The sequence below is a fragment of the Muntiacus reevesi genome, chromosome 9 (assembly GCF_963930625.1).
Source record: "Muntiacus reevesi chromosome 9, mMunRee1.1, whole genome shotgun sequence".
Lineage (NCBI taxonomy): Eukaryota > Metazoa > Chordata > Mammalia > Artiodactyla > Cervidae > Muntiacus > Muntiacus reevesi.
Genome location: NC_089257.1, coordinates 63009626 through 63032125, shown reverse-complemented (window position 1 = coordinate 63032125; position 22500 = coordinate 63009626). Strand labels below are relative to the sequence as shown.

The window sequence follows — 22500 nt, the reverse complement described above, 5'->3', positions numbered from 1 at the left end:
CAGAGAGCCTGGCAGTCTACAGTCCATGGGGTTGCAAAAGAGTTGGACACAAATTAGTGGCTGAACAACAATATACCCCCATGTAACAAAAGCTTAGATCAAGATCCAGTTTTCCAACGTTCCAAAAGGCTCCATGGTGCTCCTTCCAATAACCCTCATTATAATCACTATTATGATTTCCATCACCATGGATTACCTTTACCTTATAATCATATATATGAAATAATACTCTTTTGTGTCTATAGTTTCTTTTTTTTATTATTACTATGTCTTTGAGGTTACTCCATGTGCCATTGCATTTTACACTAGTTTATTCTTGACTATTGCTGAATTATATTCCATTATATGAATATACCACAATTTACATATCTATTCCACCAGAGATTGATTTTGGGGTGTAGTATAAAGACATATACAGGTGTTTTGCTGAACAGATGTACTCATTTCTCTTGACCCTAATTCTTGGTCATAGAATCATAGAAGAGTCATTTGTTTAGCTTTAGTAAAGTCAACTAAACCTTTTCCCAAGATATTTGTACCAACTTGCACTCATGGCAGCAGTGTGTGAGATTTCCAACTGCTCCACATTCTCATCAACACTTGTTATTGTCAGGCTTTTTAATTTTAGCCACTCTGGTGTCTGTGTAGACATGGATCATTATGGTTTGAGTTTACATTGGCCTGGAATTCCCCAGTGGTCCAGTGGTTAGGACTCTGCACTTTCAGTGCTAAGGGCCTAGGTTCAACTCCCGGTCAGAGAACTAAGATCCCACAAGCCGTGTGGCATGGTAAAAATAATAATAATAATTTACATTAGGCTGATGAGTGATGATATCAAGCATCTTTTGGCACTTAACTGGCCACAGAAATATCTCCTTTTGTGAAGTGTTTGTTCAAGTTTCTATAGAATCATATCATCCATAAAAGTAGACAAATGATTGACAAAAACATAGAAGAAAGCAAAATCATCTCAGAAACTCAGTAAAACACACAATAGCCCAGCAGCCAGTTGCTTCTATAACTGATAACTAGTTGCTACAAATAGCAAACCTGCTGTACCAGGTCATTTGAATACATAACTGATTTTCATATTTTGAACCAATTATTCAGATATCATGGAGCACTCCAACTTAGACTTAACTGGGAAAAGAGAATGTAGGTAAAAGCCCTTCCCTCAGCTCATACCCCAGACTAGAAGGTTCCCTCGCTTAACTCACTGACTGTTTTTCCTTCAATTACAGGACCCTGAGATCAATCAACCCCTGAACAGCCTCGGTAAGCTCAGGATTGGCCTTCCTTTGTCTACCTCAGCCTCAGTCAGTTGCCAAGTAGATACAAAACCCCTCTTGCAGGACCCTCACCACCACCTCCAAGTGCTATATGCTACGGGAGACACCCATCCATCATTCAACAAACATTTATTGAGCAAGTGCCATCTCCAGGATTCATTCTATTAATATAAGTAGGAGGCACAGTCTCTGGGGAAATAGGACCAACAAACCTAAAACCCCATGGTACTGATTCTCTAATTCACTCATTCAGTTCCTCATTCTCTCATCCCTTCAACAATACTGTGAGAGCCTGCATGGGCCAGGCCTGGACTGGACACTGAGCTACAGTGTAAATACAACAGCTAATGCCCCTGTCCTCATGAAGCTTACAGTCTGACCATGCTGCCAAGGAACAACCTGAACAAAAGTGTTTTCACTAGTAAAATAGAAAATGAGAGGGACTTCCCTGGCGGTCCAGTGGTTAAATCTCCACACTTCCACTGCAGGGGATGCTGGTTTGATCCCTGGTCTGGGAACTAAGATCCCACATGCCATGCAGTGCAGCCAAAAAAAATTTTAATTAAATTGTAAAAAGTAAAATAAAAGCAAAAAATAGTATATAAAATGAAAATAGCAGTATTTGCCTGACTTACAGCAGAAAAAAGGAGTTAATAGATAAAGTCTTCCCAAACATGGAGGGATTTTTTTTTCCTCTTGTTCCATTTCCTTAAAGTATTGATACCTATGCCTGATAGCCTGGATCAGCAAAAAAAGTGAGCAGAGAACAAATATTAATATGACAGGTTCATAAGGAAATGACCAAACCCACTCACTTTGACAGCTTATTATTTCAGGGTCATGGGTTAATAAAGATCACAAACAATACAATCTTCAGCAGGTAAAATGATGCCTAATTTCTACTTTGCAATTTAACATATCAATATTCCATGGTATCCCCAAAGAACACCAGACATACAAGTGCTCCATCACCTGAGTAAGCCTGGAAACTGCCAAACCAGGAAACAATTAAGGGAGCCCGGGAGGGAGAAATCAGTGCCAAGTGAAGATTCTGAGGTTAAGAATGATAACAGGTTGTGCAAGGACCAGGGAGTGAACCTGCTCATGTGGAATGGGGTCTGGCGAGGACTAGCAATGGGAATTCATCTGAATGACTGGGAGAGGGAGGCCAAATTACACTGGATTTGAAAGCCCAGAGAAGAGTGTAGTCCAGTTATGGAAGTTGTGGGGAGGCTTTGTGAGTTCTGGAGAGGGACATGATAGGATGAAAGCAAAGTATTGGGAAGCTCTGCCTAGCAGCAGATGGCCGGACAGGCTGAAGGAAGGAACTCAGGCAGGCAGGGAGGCTGTTCATAGGTCAGTGGGTTGGCTAACTTTATAAACAGTAAACTTTATAGACAATAAACCAGGAAAACCCTTCCCTTCATGATGATGTTCTCCATGAGAACATCAGCAAGGCAGAGACACTGGGCCCTGGACAAGGGAACTCATCAAAGAATTCCCAATAAGTCATTCACTTCTGGGAAAACCAGCCAACGTTGTATCCCCAGAGGTAAGTGCTCAATGAAGAAATTGCACATGAATGAAGAAACAAAATGTCTCCATGTCCACGGCCACAGGAAGGAGGACAGTTTTGAACACTCACTGCTGGAACTTGATAAACACCCCCCACTAACATTATTAATAACCTACTCTGTTGCCAGGTGGCATTAGTGGTAAAGAATCCGCCTGCCAATGCAGGAGACATTAAGAGACGCGGGTTCAATCCCTGGGTCAAGAAGATCCCCTGGAGGACGGCTTGGCAACCTACTCCACTATTCTTGCCTGAGCAATCCCATGGACAGAGGAGCCTGGCGGGCTACAGTCCATGGGGTCACAAAGACTTGGACACGACTGAGCCAGTAAGCACACTGGACTGGACAAGCATGTGCTGTGCTGGCAGCCCCTGCACACCTGGGGCTTAGAGTCTCAGGAAAGAGGATGCGTGCACACGTGCTCAGTCACGTCCGACTCTTGACAACCCCGTGGACTGTAGCCCGCCAGGTTCCTCTGTCCATGGGATTTGCAAGAATACTGGAGTGGGTTGCCATGCCCTTCTCCAGGGAATCTTCCCAACTCAGGGATGGAACCCCGTCTCTTAACGTCTCCTGCATTGACAGGCAGGTTATTTACCACTTGAACCGCTTGGGAAGCCCAGGAAAGGGAAAGGGGATGGGCCTCTCCTGGGGCAGACGCAGGTCAGACTGGACAGGGTAAAACATCCTAGGACAGGCTGTCATGACAAAGGGAAGGCGCCAGGTGGGAGGAGCTCTGGAAAAGATGGACAAGCCCAGGTCAGTGAAAGGAGGTGGGGGTCCACGCAGTGAGGAAGCTGAGCCTAGTCTGCGAGAATAACCCCAGCACCAAACAAAACTGTCCCCAAAGTTTTCCAGGGGCCAGAGGGTGGGGAGGCTGTAGGCCTTGACAGGGGCAGCCTCCGAAGGTTGACTGCTCTTTCCCTCCCTCTACAGATGTCACCCCCCTGCGCAAATCCCGCACCCCGCTGGAGACCTTCAAAAAAGTGAGGATCCCGATCATCGCAGCAGTGCTGAGCCTGGCAACCATCGTCGTGGTGGCCATCCTCAGTAAGTCCCAGCCCCCACCCGGCCTCCAACCTCACCCCAGCAAGGGGTAGCTCCCACCCACCCCTCCCCTGCCCTCACCTCCCAGCGCTGCCTGCCCTTCCCCCCACCCCACCCCAGCAGAGTCAAGGGGAGGTGATGTGCATATAGGTTGGAATCCACCCCTGCTTTGAAAGAAGCCTTCCTCTCTGAGTGGAGGGAGATGAACTCCGCCCCCACCTATCCCAGATGGATTCTGTCCCAGATGATTCCTTCTGCCGGGAAAGCACACTTTGCACCAGTTACAAACCCACTCAGGCAATTTGTGCAGCAGCCGTGCCCCCAGCCTCCTCCTTCCCGGGTCTGCCGACTGAGAGCTGAGTGAATTCTGGCAGCTCTGGGGCTGGAGGAGCGGAGCACGTCTGCTTGTGAGGAGGGGGAGAAGGAAGGGGCATTAGGGAAGATGCCCAGGAGGGCAGCGCCTTGCCCCGCCTTGAGCTCTGGCTTCACCATGGCTGGAGCCTAAGACCCAGTGTGATCCAGGCAGACCACTCCGGGGCAAAAGATGAGTGAATCAAGCAAGCCCTGATTCCCAGAGTCTGTCCCTCTCAGCCTCCCCGACACCCCATCCTATGACTGAGCCCTCACCTCCACCCCCCACCATAGCCAAGCAGGCTACTGACCACAGATTTCACCCAGGAAGTAGGGCCAAGAGGACCTGACTAGGACTCAAGACACCTGGGATGGGGATCCCGGTGCTGCTCCTTCTTGGTGCTGTATGACCTTGAGGAAGTCTCCCAACCTCTCTTAACCTCAGTTGCCTCGCCTGTAAAATATCCTGTCTTCATCATAGCAATATCAAAGAACCAATGAGGTAATGTGTGTAAAGTACTTGCATTAAAAACTAGACTGTGCAAAAGTCGAGGTCATCACGCAGTGTGTAGGGCTGAGGCCAAGGCCATGTGTTTGCTCACCAGGCCAGGAGGGCTTTCCAGGAGCCTAGAGCAGCCTCCGACTCATCGGAGGACACTCAGAGCTCATCTGGTCCAACCCTTCAGTCTCCACTTGGGCACTGAGAGAGAAGAGGGATGTGGCAGTTGAAGGGCCGGGACAGACAATCAGGCCCCCCAACTGAGTAGGTCCATTTTCCACCTCGTGGCAGTGGAAATGCAGATCCAAAACATAAACATCACCCATCCTGAGTGCCCCACTGGGACATGAGATGCAGATAAACCTAAACCCTTTTGACCTTGGCTGGCCCAAGAGTGGTGGTGGGTATCAGCAGATTTGTTGTCCTAAGTCTATTTGGCTCAAACTAACAGTAAGATGAGCTTACCTTCTCTGACCAGGTGCCCTGACATAGTGGAGAGAGCAGACAGGGCCAGGTTCAGGGTGAGCCAGGGCAGGTACTAATACATGATTTAGAGTCGGGCTTTGCTTGTCCCAGAAGGTCCTGAGTGACTTCCAGCCCAGGGCCCCCAGGGTCTGCAACCAGAAGCAGTAACCTGAACTTCTCTCCTGGGCTGGGCTCCATCAACATTTGGTTTCTGGGGGCTCAATTTGTGACACTGTATCCTGGCTTCCCCCAGGAGGTGGGACTGACCCTTTCTCACCCTGGCTCCTGACCATGAACCAAACCCTGAAAGTCGAGGAAATATCTGACCTGCTCCTTCTCCCTTATTCTCAAAGCAGGAGCATCAGGACCAAGAAGTCACATTTTAAGCTCCTGTAGGGAAGGTTAGGAGAAGTAGCAAAGAGCTTTGGAGCTGGACAGACTAATTGAAATGCTGGCCCCACCACCTAAGTGCATATGGCTTGGGAAATAAACCCTAACTCTCTAAACTTCCATCTCACTGTTTGTAACATGAGTTAACGATAGCACCTACCTCCTAAAGTTATTGTCAGGACTACGGGTAACAATGCCTGGAAAGCTGTTAGCAGCAATAAGCAGGCCCATCATGACACTTGTTTCCATCACTCTGCGGGCCACTCAAGGGTAATGCTAGGCTCTCCAGGGGAGCTTCAGGCCAAAGGAGAGTTCAGTTAGACAGGAGGAGCTGGGAGAGTTTGGAAAAGTATGGAAATATCTGTGTCTTGAGGACTTAAAAACACTAGACTCCTTCCCATCATCCAAGACAAAGAAGAAACAATGGACTCTGAAGGCAGGAACAAGCAAAATGTCAACCTCGTAATGGTCTTTCAACCCCAGGTAAAAACACCTTGTCCTAGAACTGCGCTTGATAGCGATGAGACACTTTCACAACCACCAGCCCACCAAGTGTTCATTCTCCACAACCCTGTGAAGCCCAGAAAGGGCAAGGGATTGGTCTAAAGTCACCCAGGAGATGGCAGAGCCAGGGCTCATGTCTGAGACTCCAGGCCCAGTGCTGTCTCCTCCTTCCCCAGAGGCCCTGTGCCAGCACTTGGGGTTGAGAAGCGAGTGGGGGCTATTTCTGAGTTGCTCCTCACACGTGATCTGATAGACTCCTCAGCCCTCTTTAGGGATGGGACAGGTGTTATTCTCTCCATTTTACTGATGAGAAGACTGAGGACACCAGCAATTAGGTGGCAGAAGTGGGCCTGGAACCCACATCTGCCTGTCTCCAGGCCCAGCAGGTTTTCAGGGAAACACAGCCTCTCCTGCCCCTGGGCTGCCTGCCTGACCATCAGCCCTCTCTGCCCTTCCCTGCCCTTGCCTTCCAGTCAAGGTGATTCTGGACAATTACTTCTTCCTCTGTGGGCAGCCCCTCCTCTTCATCCAGAGGGAGCAGGTGTGTGACAGCCACCGGGACTGTGCCTCGGGGGAGGATGAGCAGTACTGCGTCAAGAAACTCCCCAACGGACCTCCAGTGGCAGGTGAGCCCAGGGGCCAAGGGGCCAGGGGAGTGGGCAGAGCAGGAAGTCAGCTCAGGTCCTCTTGGTCCACTGAGTAGCACCTGCCACCTGACTAGTCAGCTTCCTTCCCTATTGTAAGAGTCTTAAAAACAGGATCGTGTCTTATCTACTGGATCCCCGATACTCAACATGTAGCAAACACTCAGTACATTTTGATGAACAAATGTGGACCAGAGGGGACAGGAAGGTGTAACTGAGCCTGCCCCATTCCTGCTGCACCTGGATGCTGAATTGAATGACCTTGGGGAGTTCCCTCTTTTCTCTGACACCTATTATTTCAAGGGGACTACAAAGAGATCATACAGCCACTAGCCAGCTATTGATTCTTCTATTTATTTTGCGTATGTGCTTAGTTGCTCAATCATGTCTGACTCTTTGCAACCCTGTGGACTGTGGTTCGCCAGACTCCTCTGTCCATGGGATTCTCCAGGCAAGAATACTGGAGTGTGTTGCCATTTCCTTCTCCAGGGGATCTTCCCGACCCAGGGATTGAACCTAGGTCTCTTGAATTACAGACAGTTTATTTACCGTCTGAGCCACCAGGGTTGGCTATTCATTATAGACATGTTTATTGTAACATGTTATGGAACAAGACTGAGCTAGGTCCTTCAAAGGATGGTTTGAACATAAAAACCCATGTTCTTCCTTGGATTGGGTTAATCCAGCTTGATCCACTTTGTACTTGGGCTCTGCAAAGAAAAGACAGCCCAGGACATGGGTGATGGGGGCTTTTATAGGGCAAGGCTGAGTGACATCCTGTGTATTTGCTCCTTTTTTTTAAAATCAGAAATCAAATGCCTGTGAGCCTTGTCACCCTACTGCCAATAGCAATCCTCACTCGCCTACCCATCTCTGACCTTACATGGAAAAAACAGCAAGGTTCCTCTTTGAGAAATTTTCCCAGACTAGAGAACTTGTGTGAACCACGGGTAGGAAGGCCTTGTAATACAACCATCAAATACATATATGCAAATACATCTAAAAAGTGAAAGTCACTCAGTTGTGTTCTACTCTTTGGAACCCCATGGACTATACAGTTCAGGAAATTCTCCAGGCCAGAATACTGGAGTGGATAGCCTTTCCCTTCTCCAGGGAATCTTCTCAATCCAGGGACTGAACCCAGGTCTCCCACATTGCAGGCAGATTCTTTACCAGCTGAGCCACAGGGGAAGCCCAAAAGTGAAAGGGGAGCTGTTAATAATTATGCCAGGGCAAAAATCAAAATGGGAGATTATTCCCAGGACATCTGCCCCACCCTAGCTCCTGTCAGAGCAAGGCTCAATCAGAGCAAGGCTCAATCAGGCCAAGTCAAAAGGAAGAACTCCCCTTGAGGTGGAAAGGGTTGGTGTTCTGTGAGGCTCCCCAGTTCCCGGTAGGGTTTGGACCACCGGTTTGGGCTGGTCACAGGATGCATTCTGTGGGAGATGAGCCAGATGAGCCCCTGCCCTGAGCTGACCCAGGTTCCTTCCCTCCCAGTCCGCCTCTCCAGGGACCGATCCACCCTGCAGGTGCTGGACCCCGCCACGAAGAACTGGGCCTCCGCTTGTTTTGATGACTTCACAGAAGCTCTGGCCAAGACCGCCTGTCGGCAGATGGGCTATAACAGGTACCCAGCCCAAGGTCCAGTAGCTGTCACCTCACCCCATGACCTCTCTCCCTCTCTTTCCTCCTTCCTCTTTTCCCCTTTCCCTCTTTCCTTCCTCCTTCCTCTCTCTTTCCTAAAAATTATAGGTATTAGAGTCAGACAACTGCTTTTGAAACACTCCCTTACAAGCAGCATGAAGCTAAATCTTGTAAGCTTCAGTTTGTCCAAGAGTCAGTGGAGAGGTGTGTGTGTCGGGGGGGGGGGGTCTTCCCTGGTGGTCCAGTGGCTAAGACTCTGTGCTCCCAATGCAGAGATCCAGGTTTGATCTCTGGTGGATGAACTAGGTCCTGCATGCCATAATGAAGACTGAAGGTCCTGCGTGCCACAGCTAAGACCTGGCTGTTGTTGTTGTTTAGTCGCTCAGTCATGTCCGACCCTTTTGTGACCCCCATGGATAGCCCACCAGGCTCCTTTGTCCATGGGATTTCCTAGGCAAGAATACTGGAGTGGGTTGCCATTTCCTCCTCCAGGGAATATTCCCAACTCAAAGATCGAACCCATGTCTCCTGCATTGGCAGGCAGATTCTTTTACCACTGAGCCACCTGGGAAGCCTACAGTCAAATTAATTAATTAATTTTAAAAAAGAATTAATGGGAGAAGTAATGCCAACCTCATAGGATGGTTATGAGGTGCCAGAGAGAGAATATCTGCCCCACTCCTCCCCCACCCTCACCTGCATCCCCACCCCCCCACACAGTTCAGGCTCCTTTATAATCCCCTCCTTTCCTTTACTTCTCAACCCTCACTTCTTGATTTGGCAAGATGCCGTCCCTGCCCCAGAATACAAAAAATCCTATTTATTTATTCAAAGTCCTATTAGTTAAAATTTAGTTTAAATGAACCTGATTTCACTGGGTTTTCATCAGCAATCTCAGCTCTCTCAGCAAATTTCAAAAGCAGTTTTAAATCTTCAGTGGGTGAAAAAGCATACAGTTATAAGAAGGGTAATTAACACTGCATATTTATATTCATTTGATCTTGGCAAAAACCACAAAGGTAGTTATTATTCTATCTGTTCTATGATAGGTTCAAAGAAGGTGAATAAGTTGATCAGATAGTAGCTGGGAGCAAGAGGGCTGGAAGGTGTGCCCAAGACCCCCTAATTCCTGGGTATCTGAAGCATATCTGTTTCTAGGTTGGGTAATTCTCTGTTCCGTGTAGGTTTCATCTATAAAGGGAGGGGAGGGGAGACAGTTGATCACTCAGAGCCTAACTGGAGAGATAAAAAAGGACCCATGCATTCAGCTGCACAGGGAATAATCTCTTCCTGGCAGGCCCCAAATTTTAGGATTCTAAGAAACTGGACCCAGAGACTAGGTGGAAACGACACATCCTAGGCAGGCATCGTCCATCAGTCAATCACAGAACCCTCTTCCATCAAACCCTAGAGCAGTCTCAAGCTCATTTTTCAATAAGTACTCTAGACAGCCATCACCGATCCATCAGAACTATTTGCGCCTTCTGCTCTCTGGTTGTCAGGTTACTCCTGCTCTCTGCCCTCCACGATGTGCAGCTTCCAGTACCCTCCGGAGAGGACGCCCTGCACCCTTCACTTCCAAGGAGGGCTAGGAAGGCAAGCCCTGCCCCTGCTCACCCCTCCCCCAGCAGCAACCCCAGCCTGGCCTCCTGGCTGCAGCCCCTCCCCCTTCCGACCGCAGTCCACCAACTGCAGTGTCAGCAGTACTAGCATAGCAGGCTGCAGCTTGATTATGAAACCAGGGTGTCTCCAGGGGTTCTTAAGGTAAAAGGCTCCTAGATTCTCTGTTCTTCTAAGCTCTTTAAGGCAACAAGCCATCTCGCTCTTGGGCTCTGCAAGATCAAAGCTGATCAGAATTATTCATCATGATGTACTGGTGAACAGAGGCTAGTTCTCCTGGAAATGTCCACTTCCACCATGATCCCTCTTTCTGTATCTCAGATTTCCCTGGCTAGGAGGGCCTTCTTTCCCACAAAACTCTAGATGGCTCAAGACGGGAAGGACTCTGGAGATCATCTGGTCCACCCATCATTTATAGAGGGGAAAACAGAGGCTTAGAGAGACCCAGAGGGAAAATGTGACCTGCCAAGGGTCACACATCAAGCTAGCGTCAGAGCCAGAACAAGAACCTCAGGCTTGAGGGCTCTCAGCACAAAACCCAGCACTGCTAGACTCCAGCCTTTCAGGTGCCATGGCTGGGTCATCCAGGCAGTGCCAGATTCCTAGGTAGGCATGTGAGAATGTGCCAGTCAGCCAGTGTTTTAGGTTGACCCAAACCTGCATACAGAGCTGATGCTAGTATGACTGGTATAAAGGATGGGGAAGAATAGGAGAGATGGAAAAGAGGTACATTCAGTACAGCAACAATCAAAAAGATGAGATTAATCAGGGAAGACTTCCTGGAGGAGGGAAGACTTACACTCAAAGTCTGAAAGAAGACAAACATGGATTTGTGGAGAGAAAGAGGGATAGCAGTCCAAATGAGAGAGATGTTTGTCTGAGTGCATGTGAAGCCTGACCTTGGCCTGTCCTACCTCCAAAGGGACCATAAGTGTACCCCACTACCAAGTTCAGACCAGAAGCCTTGTTTAGAAAACCAAAATGTCCACATCTAGTTCCTTCTAAAGTAGGGATGGGTGCTAACTTGTTTCCTTTGCCTCCCTATTCCCCTCACTTTGAACCAAGAGAAGCAGCTGGGACATTTGGAATCAGGACAGAGCTGGGAGTTACAAAGGGGCATCCATAACATTTCTTCAGAGCTCTGGGCTCAGAACCAGTCTTCCCTGCCCAAGAAAGCAAGTCCACATCAGCACTGTGCTCAGAGCTAAATCCTGGATGTCAAGAAACATCCCTTGTCATCTAGCAAAGCAGGCACTACCCTCCCTGACCAAGGCAACCTCCACTCCCCTGCCACACCCACCCAGCATCCTCTGCTGACCCCTCTCCTGAGAGTGGGGGCTGCTCCCACCATCTTGTTCTGAGCTCCTGCTCCAGTTCACGTCTCTCACTCTCTCCCTTTCCCTCCCAACACGAGCAGCAAACCCACCTTCAAAGCTGTGAACGTTGGCCCAGCCCAAGATCTGGACATTGTCAAAATCACAGAGAATCTGCAGGAGCTTCAGGTGCAACACTCAAGCGGGTAAGTGAGAGGACACCTCTGGCCCACAAAGCTCACCCATGCCCGCTGCCGTCAGGGCTGCAGCCAGCCCGCCCTGAATGGATGCAGCAAGGGGAACATAAGCCAGACAACAAGAAGAACTCCTGGCCAGGCAGACTGTCCAATATCAAAAGCTAGAGCATCACATTTCTGAGCGGTTTTCTGTGTTGATTCTTTGGCTTAATACAAGGGGCAGCTGGACAAAGTGTGCTGTCCACACACTGGCGGCCTTTCATCAGTCAAATAAGAAAACCAAATTGGTTTCCTATGGCCTTATGCCACTTTAAGCCCCAGAGGCAAGATTCCAAAGGCCACTTTGTCCTTCCTGCCACTCACCCAGGCCAGAGTAGGCCCTCCCCTGCATTTCTAACCCTCCAGAGGAGCAGCTGTATGGCCACTGTCAACGTCCTATTCTCATGCCCACCACCGTGCCAGAGCCCAGCATCTACAGGAACACTGTCACCCCACGGAGAGAATGATGTCTCCTTAGCATGCAGGGAGGTTGCTGAGAGCCGCTTTTTCATCAAAGAGTAAATCTTGAAAAGGAGAGGACTAGGAGCAGAATGATTGTTTGCCTGGAGTTTCACTAAAATCCCATTCCTCTTCTATTTGAGCCCGCAGTGCCACAGATGCTGGTCCAAGTTCTGCTCTCTTCCATCTCAGGCTGCCAAGAGCCCCAGGGTGGGCTGTGACTCAGGCAGAGCCCAGCATATAGCAGATGCTTATCAGTAGGGGTGTGAAATCCAATTGCATCCAATTGCACTGAGTTGGATAGAAGTATGGTGTCTATATGGGGCTTCCCTGGTGGCTCAGCTGGTAAAGAATCCACCTGCAATGCAGGAGACCCTGGTTAGATTCCTGGGTCGGGAAAACCCCCTGGAGAAGGGATAGGCTACCCACTCCAGTATCCTTTGGCTTCTCTGGTGGCCCAGACAGTAAAGAATCCACCTGCAATGCAGGAGACTTGTGTTCAATCCCTGGGTTGGGAAGATCCCCTGGAGGAGGGCAAGCAACGCACCCCAGTGTTCTTGCCTGGAGAATCCCATGGACAGAGGAGACTGGAGGGCTATAGACCATGGGGTCACAAAGAGTCAGACATGATTGAATAACCAAGGGCAGCACAGCACAGTGTCTATACAGCCCCCACCAGGCAAGGCTTCATATTTCCCGGATGCTGGGAGGGGACTGGAATCAACAGTGCCAGGAGACCCGAGTCCCTGCCTCCCAGCCGAGAGATAAACAAAAACCACAGGATGCCTATGTCTCCTTTCCAGCCCCTGTCTCTCAGGCTCCCTGGTTTCCCTGCAGTGCCTTGGTGAGTATACTCCATCTCTGAGGGTTTGGGTCCTGGGCCAGCAATAAGCAGGAAAGAAGACCTTCATCCTCATTCTTAAATCACTCAGACTCCAAGTGTCACTCTATTCTGTCCAGACATTGCTACTTGGACCTTGGGCTTATAGGTGAACACTCCTTCAAGTAGTTGATGTTAAGAACTCCCTCCCACTATCCACCCATATCTCCACAATTGTTGTGGGCAGAGATCCAAGAGAGAGTAGGAAAACCAGAAAGGGCAGGACTGAGCCTCTACCTGCTCCCACCCCTGGCCAGGGCCCATGTAATCTCATCTGCTCATTCATTTAGCAAAGAGTCATGAAACAGTTAAGATGCGTCATCACTGTCGGATGCTAGCTGGAAGTAGAAGATACCAGACAAGCAAGAAAATTGGCCTCTGTCCTTAGGAGCTAATGACTGAGCAAAGAAAGAGGTGTAAGGCCACATGCAGGAGTCCCGATTAACATGCTCCAAAGAGAGCTGCATGGGGCTGGGGGAGTAAGCGGGGTGGGGGGGAGGTCGTCAGGAGACCTAGGCGGCACCCGTCCCACTGGCTTCCAATGTGACCTTGGGTAATTCACTTGATCTCTCTGAAGTTCATCTTTAGTCCAATTGCCCAACAGGATCCTGGGAGACTACCTAGTTCTGAGAGGAGATCAGAAGGAAAAACAAGTGCTGAGGTCCCACTCATCCCACCAGCCTCATGGGAGAACCAAGTTGAGCCTGGAGGATGGCCAGAAACTGGATCACCTGAGAGGAGGAAGGTCATCCTCGCTGCCTTTGCAGTTTAGCAGTGTGTATGCATGGAACAGTGGACTGGTTCCAAGTTGGGAAAGGAGGAAGTCAAGGCTGTATATTGTCACTCTGCTTATTTAACTTACATGCAGAGTACATCATGAGAAACGCTGGTCTGGATGAAGCACAAGCTGGAATCAGGATTGCCAGGAGAAATATCAATAACCGCAGACATGCAAATGACACTACCCTTATGGCAGAAAGCAAAGAGGAACTGAAGAGTCTCTTGATGAAAGTGAAAGAGGAGAGTGAAAAAGCTGACTTAAAACTCAACCTTCAAAAAACCAAAATCATGGCATTTGGTCCTATCACTTCATGGCAAATAGATGGAGAAACAATGGAAACTATGACAGACTTTATTTTCTTGGGTTCCAAAATCACTGCAGATGGTGACTGCAGCCATGCAATTGGAAGACGCTTGCTCCTTAGAAGAAAAGCTATGACAAACCTAGACAGCATATTAAAAAGCAGAGACATTACATTTTGGGGGGGGGGGGGGCTCTTCAATCTGATTATTTTTCTTTTTTATAAATAATTAATTAATTTTACTTTACAACATTGTATTGGTTTTGCCATACATTGACTTGAATCCTCCATGGGTGTACATGTGTTCCCCATCCTGAACCCACCTCCCACCTCCCTGCCCATCCCATCCCTCTGGGTCATCCCAGTGCACCAGCCCCAAGCATCCTGTCTCAAGCATCGAACCTGGACTGGTGATTCGTTTCACATGTGATAATTTACATGTTTCAATGCCATTCTCCCATATCATCCCGCCCTCACCTTCTCCCACAGAGTCCAAAAGACTGTTCTATACATCTGTGTCTCTTTTTCTGTCTTGCATATAGGATTATCATTACTGTCTTTCTAAATTCCATATATACGCATTAGTATACTGTATTGGTGTTTTTCTTTCTGACTTACTTCACTCTGTATAATAGGCTCCAGTTTCATCCACCTCATTAGAACTGATTCAAATGTATTCTTTTAAATGGCCAAGTAATATTCCATGGTGTATATGTACCACAGTTTTCTCACCCATTCGTCTGCTGATGGACATCTAGGTTGCTTCCATGTCCTGGCTATTATAAACAGTGCTGAGATGAACATTGGGGTACACGTGTCTTTTTCAGTTCTGGTTTCCTCGGTGTGTATACCCAGCAGTGGGATTGCTGGGTCATGTGGCATTTCTATTTCCAGTTTTTCAAGGAATCTCCACACTGTTCTCCATAGTGGTTGTACTAGTCTGCATTCCCACCAACAGTCTAAGAGGGTTCCCTTTTCTCCACACCCTCTCCAGCATTTATTGCTTGTAGACTTTTGGATAACAGCCATTCTGACTGGCATGTAATGGTACCTCATTGTGGTTTTGATTTGCATTTCTCTGATAATGAGTGATGTTGAGCATCTCTTAATGTGTTTGTTAGCCATCTGTAGGTCTTCTTTGGAGAAATGTCTGTTTAGTTCTTTGGCCCACTTTTTGATTGGGTCTTTTATTTTTCTGGAATTGAGCTGCAGGAGTTGCTTGTATATTTTTGAGATTAATTCTTTGTCCATAAAAGCAGAGACATTACTTTGCCAACAAAGGTCCATTTAGTCAAAGCTATGGTTTTTCCAGTAGTCATGTATGGATGTGAGAGTTGGACTATAAAGAAAGCTGAGTGCCAAAGAATTGATGTTTTTGAACTGTGGTATTGGAGAAGACTCTTGAGAGTCTTGAGGGCTGCAAGGAGATCCAAGAAGTCTATCCTAAAGGAAATCAGTCCTGAATATTCGTTGGAAGGACTGATGCTGAAGTTGGAACACCAATACTCTGGCCACCTGATGCAAAGAACTGACTCATTGGAAAAGACCCTGATGCTGGGAAAGACTAAAGACAGGAGGAGAAGGGGACGACAGAGGATGAGATGGTGGGATGGCATCACCGACTCAATGGACATGAGTCTGAGTAAGCTCCAGGAGTTGGTGATGGACAGGGAAGCCTGGCATGCTGCAGTCCACAGGGTCATGGAGAGTTGGACATGACTGAGCAACTGAACTGACTGATGTATCCCTGTTGGATGTTAAGACTTTTACCCATTATCATGTGATCCCAAGATGCCGATGGGGTCTGAGCACCTGATGTGGTGAGCTAAGCAGCCCTGGAGTCAGAAAGAGGCTTAAGCCACAGATTCTCCCTAGAGGAGGCTTCAGTCTCGTTGAGAAGAGAAGACTGAACTACGACAACAAGAAAAGCTGGCCAACATCCAGGCAGGCTGTGAAAATGCCAGGAGAGGAAAATCCCCAGGGATCAGGCAACCTGGAGAAAATGCTCAGGCTAAACATCTCAGAATGAACTGTAGGCTCTAGGAGGGCAGGGACCAGGTCTGTCTCTCTGTCTTGGCCAGTGCTCTCTTCCCAGAGGAATGAACAGTGATTTAGATAAACATGAGAGGAGACAGCATCTCAGGGACAGGGACTTCCTGGAGCAAAAACAGAAAGACTTTTCAGGGAGCTACCAGCAGATCGATTTGGCTAGACAGCGATTTTATATCAGGAGGCTGCCAGGAGCGGGAGTTTAAACTCTTCCCCTACAGACAGAGAGGGATGCTAAGGAGCTTTGAGTGGGGGAGTGAGGGATGTGTAGAAAGCAGTGTTTGGAATTAGAAAGTGTTTCACAAGCCCCTTCCAGGCACAAACCCAGAGAGGGTGGTGGCCTTTCCCCCTTAGAACCGTCACTGTGGCAGTGACTGCCAGAAGGATTGGAGAGGCTGGGAACAGGGCAGAGAGGTGGAACCCGAGAGTTTTTACAAGAGTTTGCAAGTCAGACGTGAAAGCCAGGAGAGTGGGATGTGAAAGAGGGAACAGGATGTCAAATCGGGAGACTCTCTGAGCAGGGGGAAGGGACTTGGAGAAAGGTGAGTTCAGGATGGGAAGATCCATTTGTGGAACTTTCTTCCCACTCTCCAATCCCAAAGCAGCCTGTGGGCGTCTGTTCACTGTTACTCAGTGGGAGCAGCTGGGGACACTCCCCGGGGCAGGACTTTCATAATTCTGCGTCCATGTTTAGTTTCAAGGTCATGAATTCCAGCAGAATGGACACACCTATATTCACTGTATAAACTCCATCTGAAGCTTATAAAAAGAGATGGAGATTGGGGGAAAGTCTGGGACACTCAGCGTCTCCTGGTGACTAATTCAAAATTGGCCTGGTCCTCTACCCGTCACCCCTGTTCCTAGTCCAAGGACCCTGCTCAGGATAGGCTGGGGGCTCTAAGGGGGACAACCCCAGTCCCCAAGAGCCTGACTCTTTCTTTCTTCCTCCTTCCCTCTGAGTCCAGCCTGTGGACAGAGCGTGAAGGCCCCTCGGGTGGTGGGTGGGCAGGAGGCCTCTGTGGATTCTTGGCCTTGGCAGGTCAGCATCCAGTACAACAAGCAACACATCTGTGGAGGGAGCATCCTGGACCCACACTGGATCCTCACCGCTGCCCACTGCTTCTGGTAAGGCACGTGTGGGGAGCCTGGAGTCAGAGACGCGGAGGGACCTTGAGTGCCTGGGTCCCCTGTCTTCAATTGTCTGTGTGATGCCCTCCACTCCCTCCATTCGCCCTAAAGACCATGTACCAGGATGTGGCTACCCAGTGAGACACTGGCCGTGACATCCTTTGTTAGGCTTTGGGGGTCTTAGTGGAGGGTGCCGGTCACCAGGCCTGACTTCTTCCCTTTTGGGGGGAAGCCATCAAATACCCAGCATCCTCACTCTCCCCTACATCACTCACTGCACAAAAGCCCTTCCCATCTGCCTCTGAGGACTCCAAGGGAGTCTTGAGAACTCTCTCCCTTTCTGCCAGTCTTTCAAGAAGTGGTTCCAAATCCCGGGTCCATGCCACTCTTTCACTATATCCAGAAGTTAAGAAAAAAAGTTTTCTGTTACCAGCCAGCAGAGAGAGGCCTGCCATGTGTCTGGAGAAGGACCATTCCAGGGCCTCTTCACCTTCATTCATTCATCTGTTCATTTATTCAGCATCTATGAGTACCTACTAGGTGCCTTCATGCTGTAGATGCCATCACTGCCTCAGAGGAGCACACAATGTAAGCCAGTGATTTTTAACCTTTTTGGAGAATCTGATAAAAGCTATAAACCTTTCCCCTGCACACTCAGCTGTGTCTGGGATCAAGAAGAAGACAAATACAGTAAGTCCCCTACATAGGAATGTGTTCCATTCCAAGAATACACTTGTAAGTCCAGTTTGTTCATTAACTTCAACAAAGTTAGCCTGAGGTACCCAACTTTTACAAATAATGCCAGACACATTGACTAACTTACGTGATTGGACATGCAAACACACATTCACATCTTTGAAAGTCTGCAACTTGAAAGTTCATGTGTAGGAGACTTACTGTATACAGTGGAACTGACCACAATGCAAGTACCACATGAGCAACACGGCCAGTAAAATGCACTAGAGGACAGAGTATCAGGACCCAGAGCTCAAGCACTGGGCATAGCCCATTCCCCAGCCCTCCAGTTAGAAGTTTCTTCCGGCAGGTTTCACCAGGGAAAAGAATCAAATCCCCCTTTAGAATCTGACCTGCAGTAGGTGATTCCTCAGATGGTCCCTTCTGCAGCACCCCTGCCCTCACCATCATTACCCTCCAAGGCAGGGACATGCAGCACCCCACTCCCCAGGGCCCTGGAGACCCAGCCTTTGGCAAAGCCTCTTCATGCTTGGCTTGGACCTGAACTGCACTGTCTCTGCCCCCAGGAAGCATCTCGATGTGCCCAACTGGAAGGTGAGGGCTGGCTCAGACAGACTGGGCAGCTTCCCATCCCTGCCTGTGGCCAAGATCTTCATCCTTGAGCCTAATGCCACGCACCCCAGAGAGCACGACATTGCCCTCGTGAAGCTGCAGCTCCCGCTCACATACTCTGGTGAGAGCCGGCGCCTGGGGACAGAACTCCCATTCTGCCACTAGCTCTTTCCCTAAGTGGCCTTGGGCACATCACTACTCCTCTCAAGACCTCAGTTGGCCCATTGTTTCCGGCAAGTATATCAGCCTATTGTCACGAAAGCCATGAGGCCCCTTGAGCTCTCAGCTGACACCCTACCCCTGCCAGATTCTTCTGAGGTCTGTCTTCTCTACATAGAGCACCCCCAGTGAGAGTCACAGATTCTTCCAATCTTGCAGTTGCAAGGGACCTAAAAGATCTCCTGGCCCATCCTCCACCCCAACCAATGCAGAAGCCTGTAACAATCTCCCTGCCAAAGGGTCATGGGGCACATTTGCTCCCCTCCAGGGACAGCGACTCATTACTGTTAAAGCAGCCCGTAGCATCTTTGACCAGCTCTGTTTGATGACTCAAGCTTACACTGGGTAGTATTTAGATCAGCATCTCCAATGCTTGATTCCATAGAACACGGGTCCCTTGGGTACAAGAGGGTTCCTTTCTCAAATAAGTTTGGAAAACATTTTTATACCATAGCTCTCTTCCTGGAACACATTAGTGTATTAATGACATGAGAGGTGTTTGTTTTTTTTTTTTAACAATTTGTTTTGTTGTGTTTAGCTCACATTTTCTCCATTTAAAACTATTTATTTATTTTTGGCTGTGCTGGGTCTTCATTGTTGCATAGGCTTTTCTCCAGTTGAGGCGAGCAGGGGCTCTTCTTCCTTGCGGCAGTCAGGCTTCTCACTACTGTGGCTTCTCCTGTCGCAGAGCAAGGGCTCTAGGCACACGGGCTTCAGTAGTTGCAGCACATGGGCTCGGTAGTTGTGTCTCATGGACTTAGTTGCTCTGTGGCATGTGGAATCTTCCCGGACCAGGGACCAAACTCATGTCTCCTGCATTGGCAGGTGGACTCTCATTCACTACACCACCAGGGAAATCCAACACATTTTCTAAACTTACTTGACCACAGAATTTTTTTTCTTTCCATGCCACTTCTATTAACATCCCATGGAACATGTGCTTTGGAAACCCTGGTGTTAACCCTTACAGAGGGTTTAGCCGCCAGGCTCTCCTGAACTTTGGGTCCCCTCTTCCTCTCTGCTCCTGGCAGGCACGATCAGGCCCATCTGCCTGCCCTTCTTTGACGAGGAGCTCACTCCAGGCACCCCACTCTGGGTCATCGGATGGGGCTTTACAGAAGAGAACGGAGGTAAGTGCCAGGCTCAAGATCACGGGACTAAGTGAGCAGCTCCCAAAAGTGATGGGAAGGAGGACCATCCTTTAGAGAAACCCATCCTGGAGGTCCAAGCACCAAGGTACCAGGAACTGTCCTGGGCTGGGGTTTGAAGGCAAGAATGGGAATGCGAGTGTGTTTTCAACCCCCAGGGAAGATGTCTGACGTACTGCAGCAGGGCTCCGTCCAGGTCATCAACAGCACGCGGTGCAATGCAGAGGATGCCTACCAGGGGGAGGTCACCGAGACGATGATGTGTGCAGGCCTCCCAGAGGGTGGCGTGGACACCTGCCAGGTGCGGCCTCCAAGGATCATGAGGGAATTACAGAGATGAGGAAGTCTGCTCTGAAGAGATGAAAAAGTTCAGAGGATGAATGCCCCACATGAAGCCTTGCATATTGTGGGCACTCAGTGTGTGATGAAGGGAGGAAGGGAGAGAGAGAGAAAGATATGAGGATGCATGGATGCATGGATGCATGGATAGACAGATACATAGAAGCAGAGAGATTTCAAATGTATATTTTACATACAAAGATGATGTTTCCCTCCCCACCTGCTCTTACTTCCCAGAAACCCAGAGACTTTAAAAGTTTACTCATTTAAAAGAGTATGAGCCCCTAGCAGGCAGGAACCCCAGGTCTGTTTTCTCTACAACTGTCCTCAAGCTGCTGGACTACACTAGAGAAAACCCATCTCATGCTGGATGAGCCCCAGTGCACTGTCCCCTCTCCCCATCCGACTGGCCAGTCCGTGAATATATTCTCACATCCCCTCCCAGAGGATCTTCTGAACTATTTTCGTTAAAACCCCAAACCCTTGTCCCACCCCCATTCTCAGTCATTAAATTCCTTCACTCTAGAGGCACTCTTAGTCATCTCTTGATGACTTGATGTCAGATAGATGCTGAACTTTGAGGACAGTGTCTTCCCTCAGAAGTTCACAGTAATGGGGGTGGGGGTGAATAACACCACAGGCAGTTCAGCTATAGAGTTACTGGGTTCTGAGGGATGAAGCCCCAGAGGCTACAAGAGCTGGTAAGAAGGACACCCAAATAAGTGTACTTTTCACTATCTGACAATTTTTATACAAGAAAATGTCATTTTGTACTTTGCTTGTTCTCTCTCTCTCTCTCTCCATCTGATTCCAAGCTCCCTTAGGGCAAGGATCTTTTCTCTTTTCATTAATTGATCCCAGTTGTCTAGAACAGTGACTGGCATGAAATAAGCCCTCCTGTAATGGTTCAATAAATCTGGGAGCTACTAGGTTAGATGGGCTTCCCGGGTGGCTCAGTTGGTAAAGAATCCGCCTGAAATGCAGGAAGTACGGGTTCTATCCCTGGATCGGGAAGATCCTCTGGAGAAGGAAATGGCCACCGACTCCAGTATTCTTGCTTGGAGAATCCCACGGACAGAGAAGCCTGGCGGGCTGCAGTCCATACGGTGACATAGATCCGGACATGACTGAAGTGACTTAGCACGCACTAGGTTAGGCAAAGATAACCAGGCTTCCTTACTGCAGGACCCCTTAGAGCCCTCACTGTTCTAGTGTGAGTTGTAGATCTCCAAGAAAGGGCTGACAGCACACCCACAACTTGCTCGATCCCAGACAGAACCCTTTCGCCCCCAAAGGGAAGGGCATTCCAGGCTGCAGGAACAGCATGAGCAGGGGCAGTGAAGGTGGAACAGCAGAGGGCGCTGGAGAGCAGGGACCAGATGGGCCAAAGCAGCGAGGGGAGGATGGGAAAGCCCACCTCTCCACCCCAGCCCTGCCTGCCCTCCCCAGCAGCCTCTGCTCTGGCCTCTCTCACAGGGTGACAGTGGGGGCCCTCTGATGTATCACTCTGACCGGTGGCAAGTGGTGGGCATCGTGAGCTGGGGCCATGGCTGTGGGGGGCCTACTACCCCAGGAGTATATACCAAGGTCACAGCCTATCTCAACTGGATCTACAATGTCCGGAAGGTAAGCGTGTTGTCCTCCCTATTGAACCCTCCCTCCCTCTCCTCTGTGGGTTCCAAACCACCCTTAGTGACTTGACGGCTCTGAGATACCTCTTTAAGTCCCCAATAGTCTTCATTCCCAGCAAGTGACAACCTGGAATTCCACCATTAAGGGCTGCAATTCCTTAGATCAGAGACTCCCATTAAATGCAAATACCCTACAGTATGGAACACACCCAGCTTTACCATTCTCTCGTTTTCTGATCAAATGCAGCTATCAGACACTTTCCAGAGACCAGACTCTGATAAGGAGGGGGATGGAAATATTACTCAGTCATAAAAAGGAATGAATTTGAGTCAGTTGTAGTGAGGTGGATGAACCTAGAGCCTTTTATACAGAATGAAGTCAATCAGAAAGAGAAAAACAAATATCAGATATTAATGCATATATATGGAATCTAGAAAAAAATAGTACTGATGAACCTATTTACAGAGAAGAAATGGAGACGTAGACATAGAGAAGAGACTTGTAGACACATTTGGAAGGCAGCTATGCTCACCACTATACCACCAATGCATTGTGGACACATTTGGAGAAGGAGAGGGTAGGACAAATTGAGAAAGTAGCATTGACATATATATATACTATCATGTGTAAAATAGATAACTGGCAGGAAGATGCTATATAACACAGGGAGCTCAGTCTGG

At 48.7% G+C, this 22500-nt stretch overlaps 1 protein-coding gene across 1 annotated transcript in view; it reads left to right on the top strand.

The window, feature by feature from the left end:
- Positions 1–21889, top strand: part of TMPRSS4 (transmembrane serine protease 4) — a 28398-nt gene extending 6509 nt beyond the window's left edge. The window contains exons 2-12 of the mRNA XM_065946134.1: positions 1242–1275; positions 3800–3913; positions 6593–6745; positions 8261–8390; positions 11445–11546; positions 12839–12879; positions 17012–17171; positions 18437–18603; positions 19733–19831; positions 20008–20150; positions 21665–21889. Coding sequence (XP_065802206.1) covers positions 1242–1275; positions 3800–3913; positions 6593–6745; positions 8261–8390; positions 11445–11546; positions 12839–12879; positions 17012–17171; positions 18437–18603; positions 19733–19831; positions 20008–20150; positions 21665–21889 — 1368 coding nt within the window. The remainder of the gene's footprint in view (positions 1–1241; positions 1276–3799; positions 3914–6592; positions 6746–8260; positions 8391–11444; positions 11547–12838; positions 12880–17011; positions 17172–18436; positions 18604–19732; positions 19832–20007; positions 20151–21664) is intronic.
- The last annotated feature ends 611 nt before the right edge of the window (positions 21890–22500 follow it).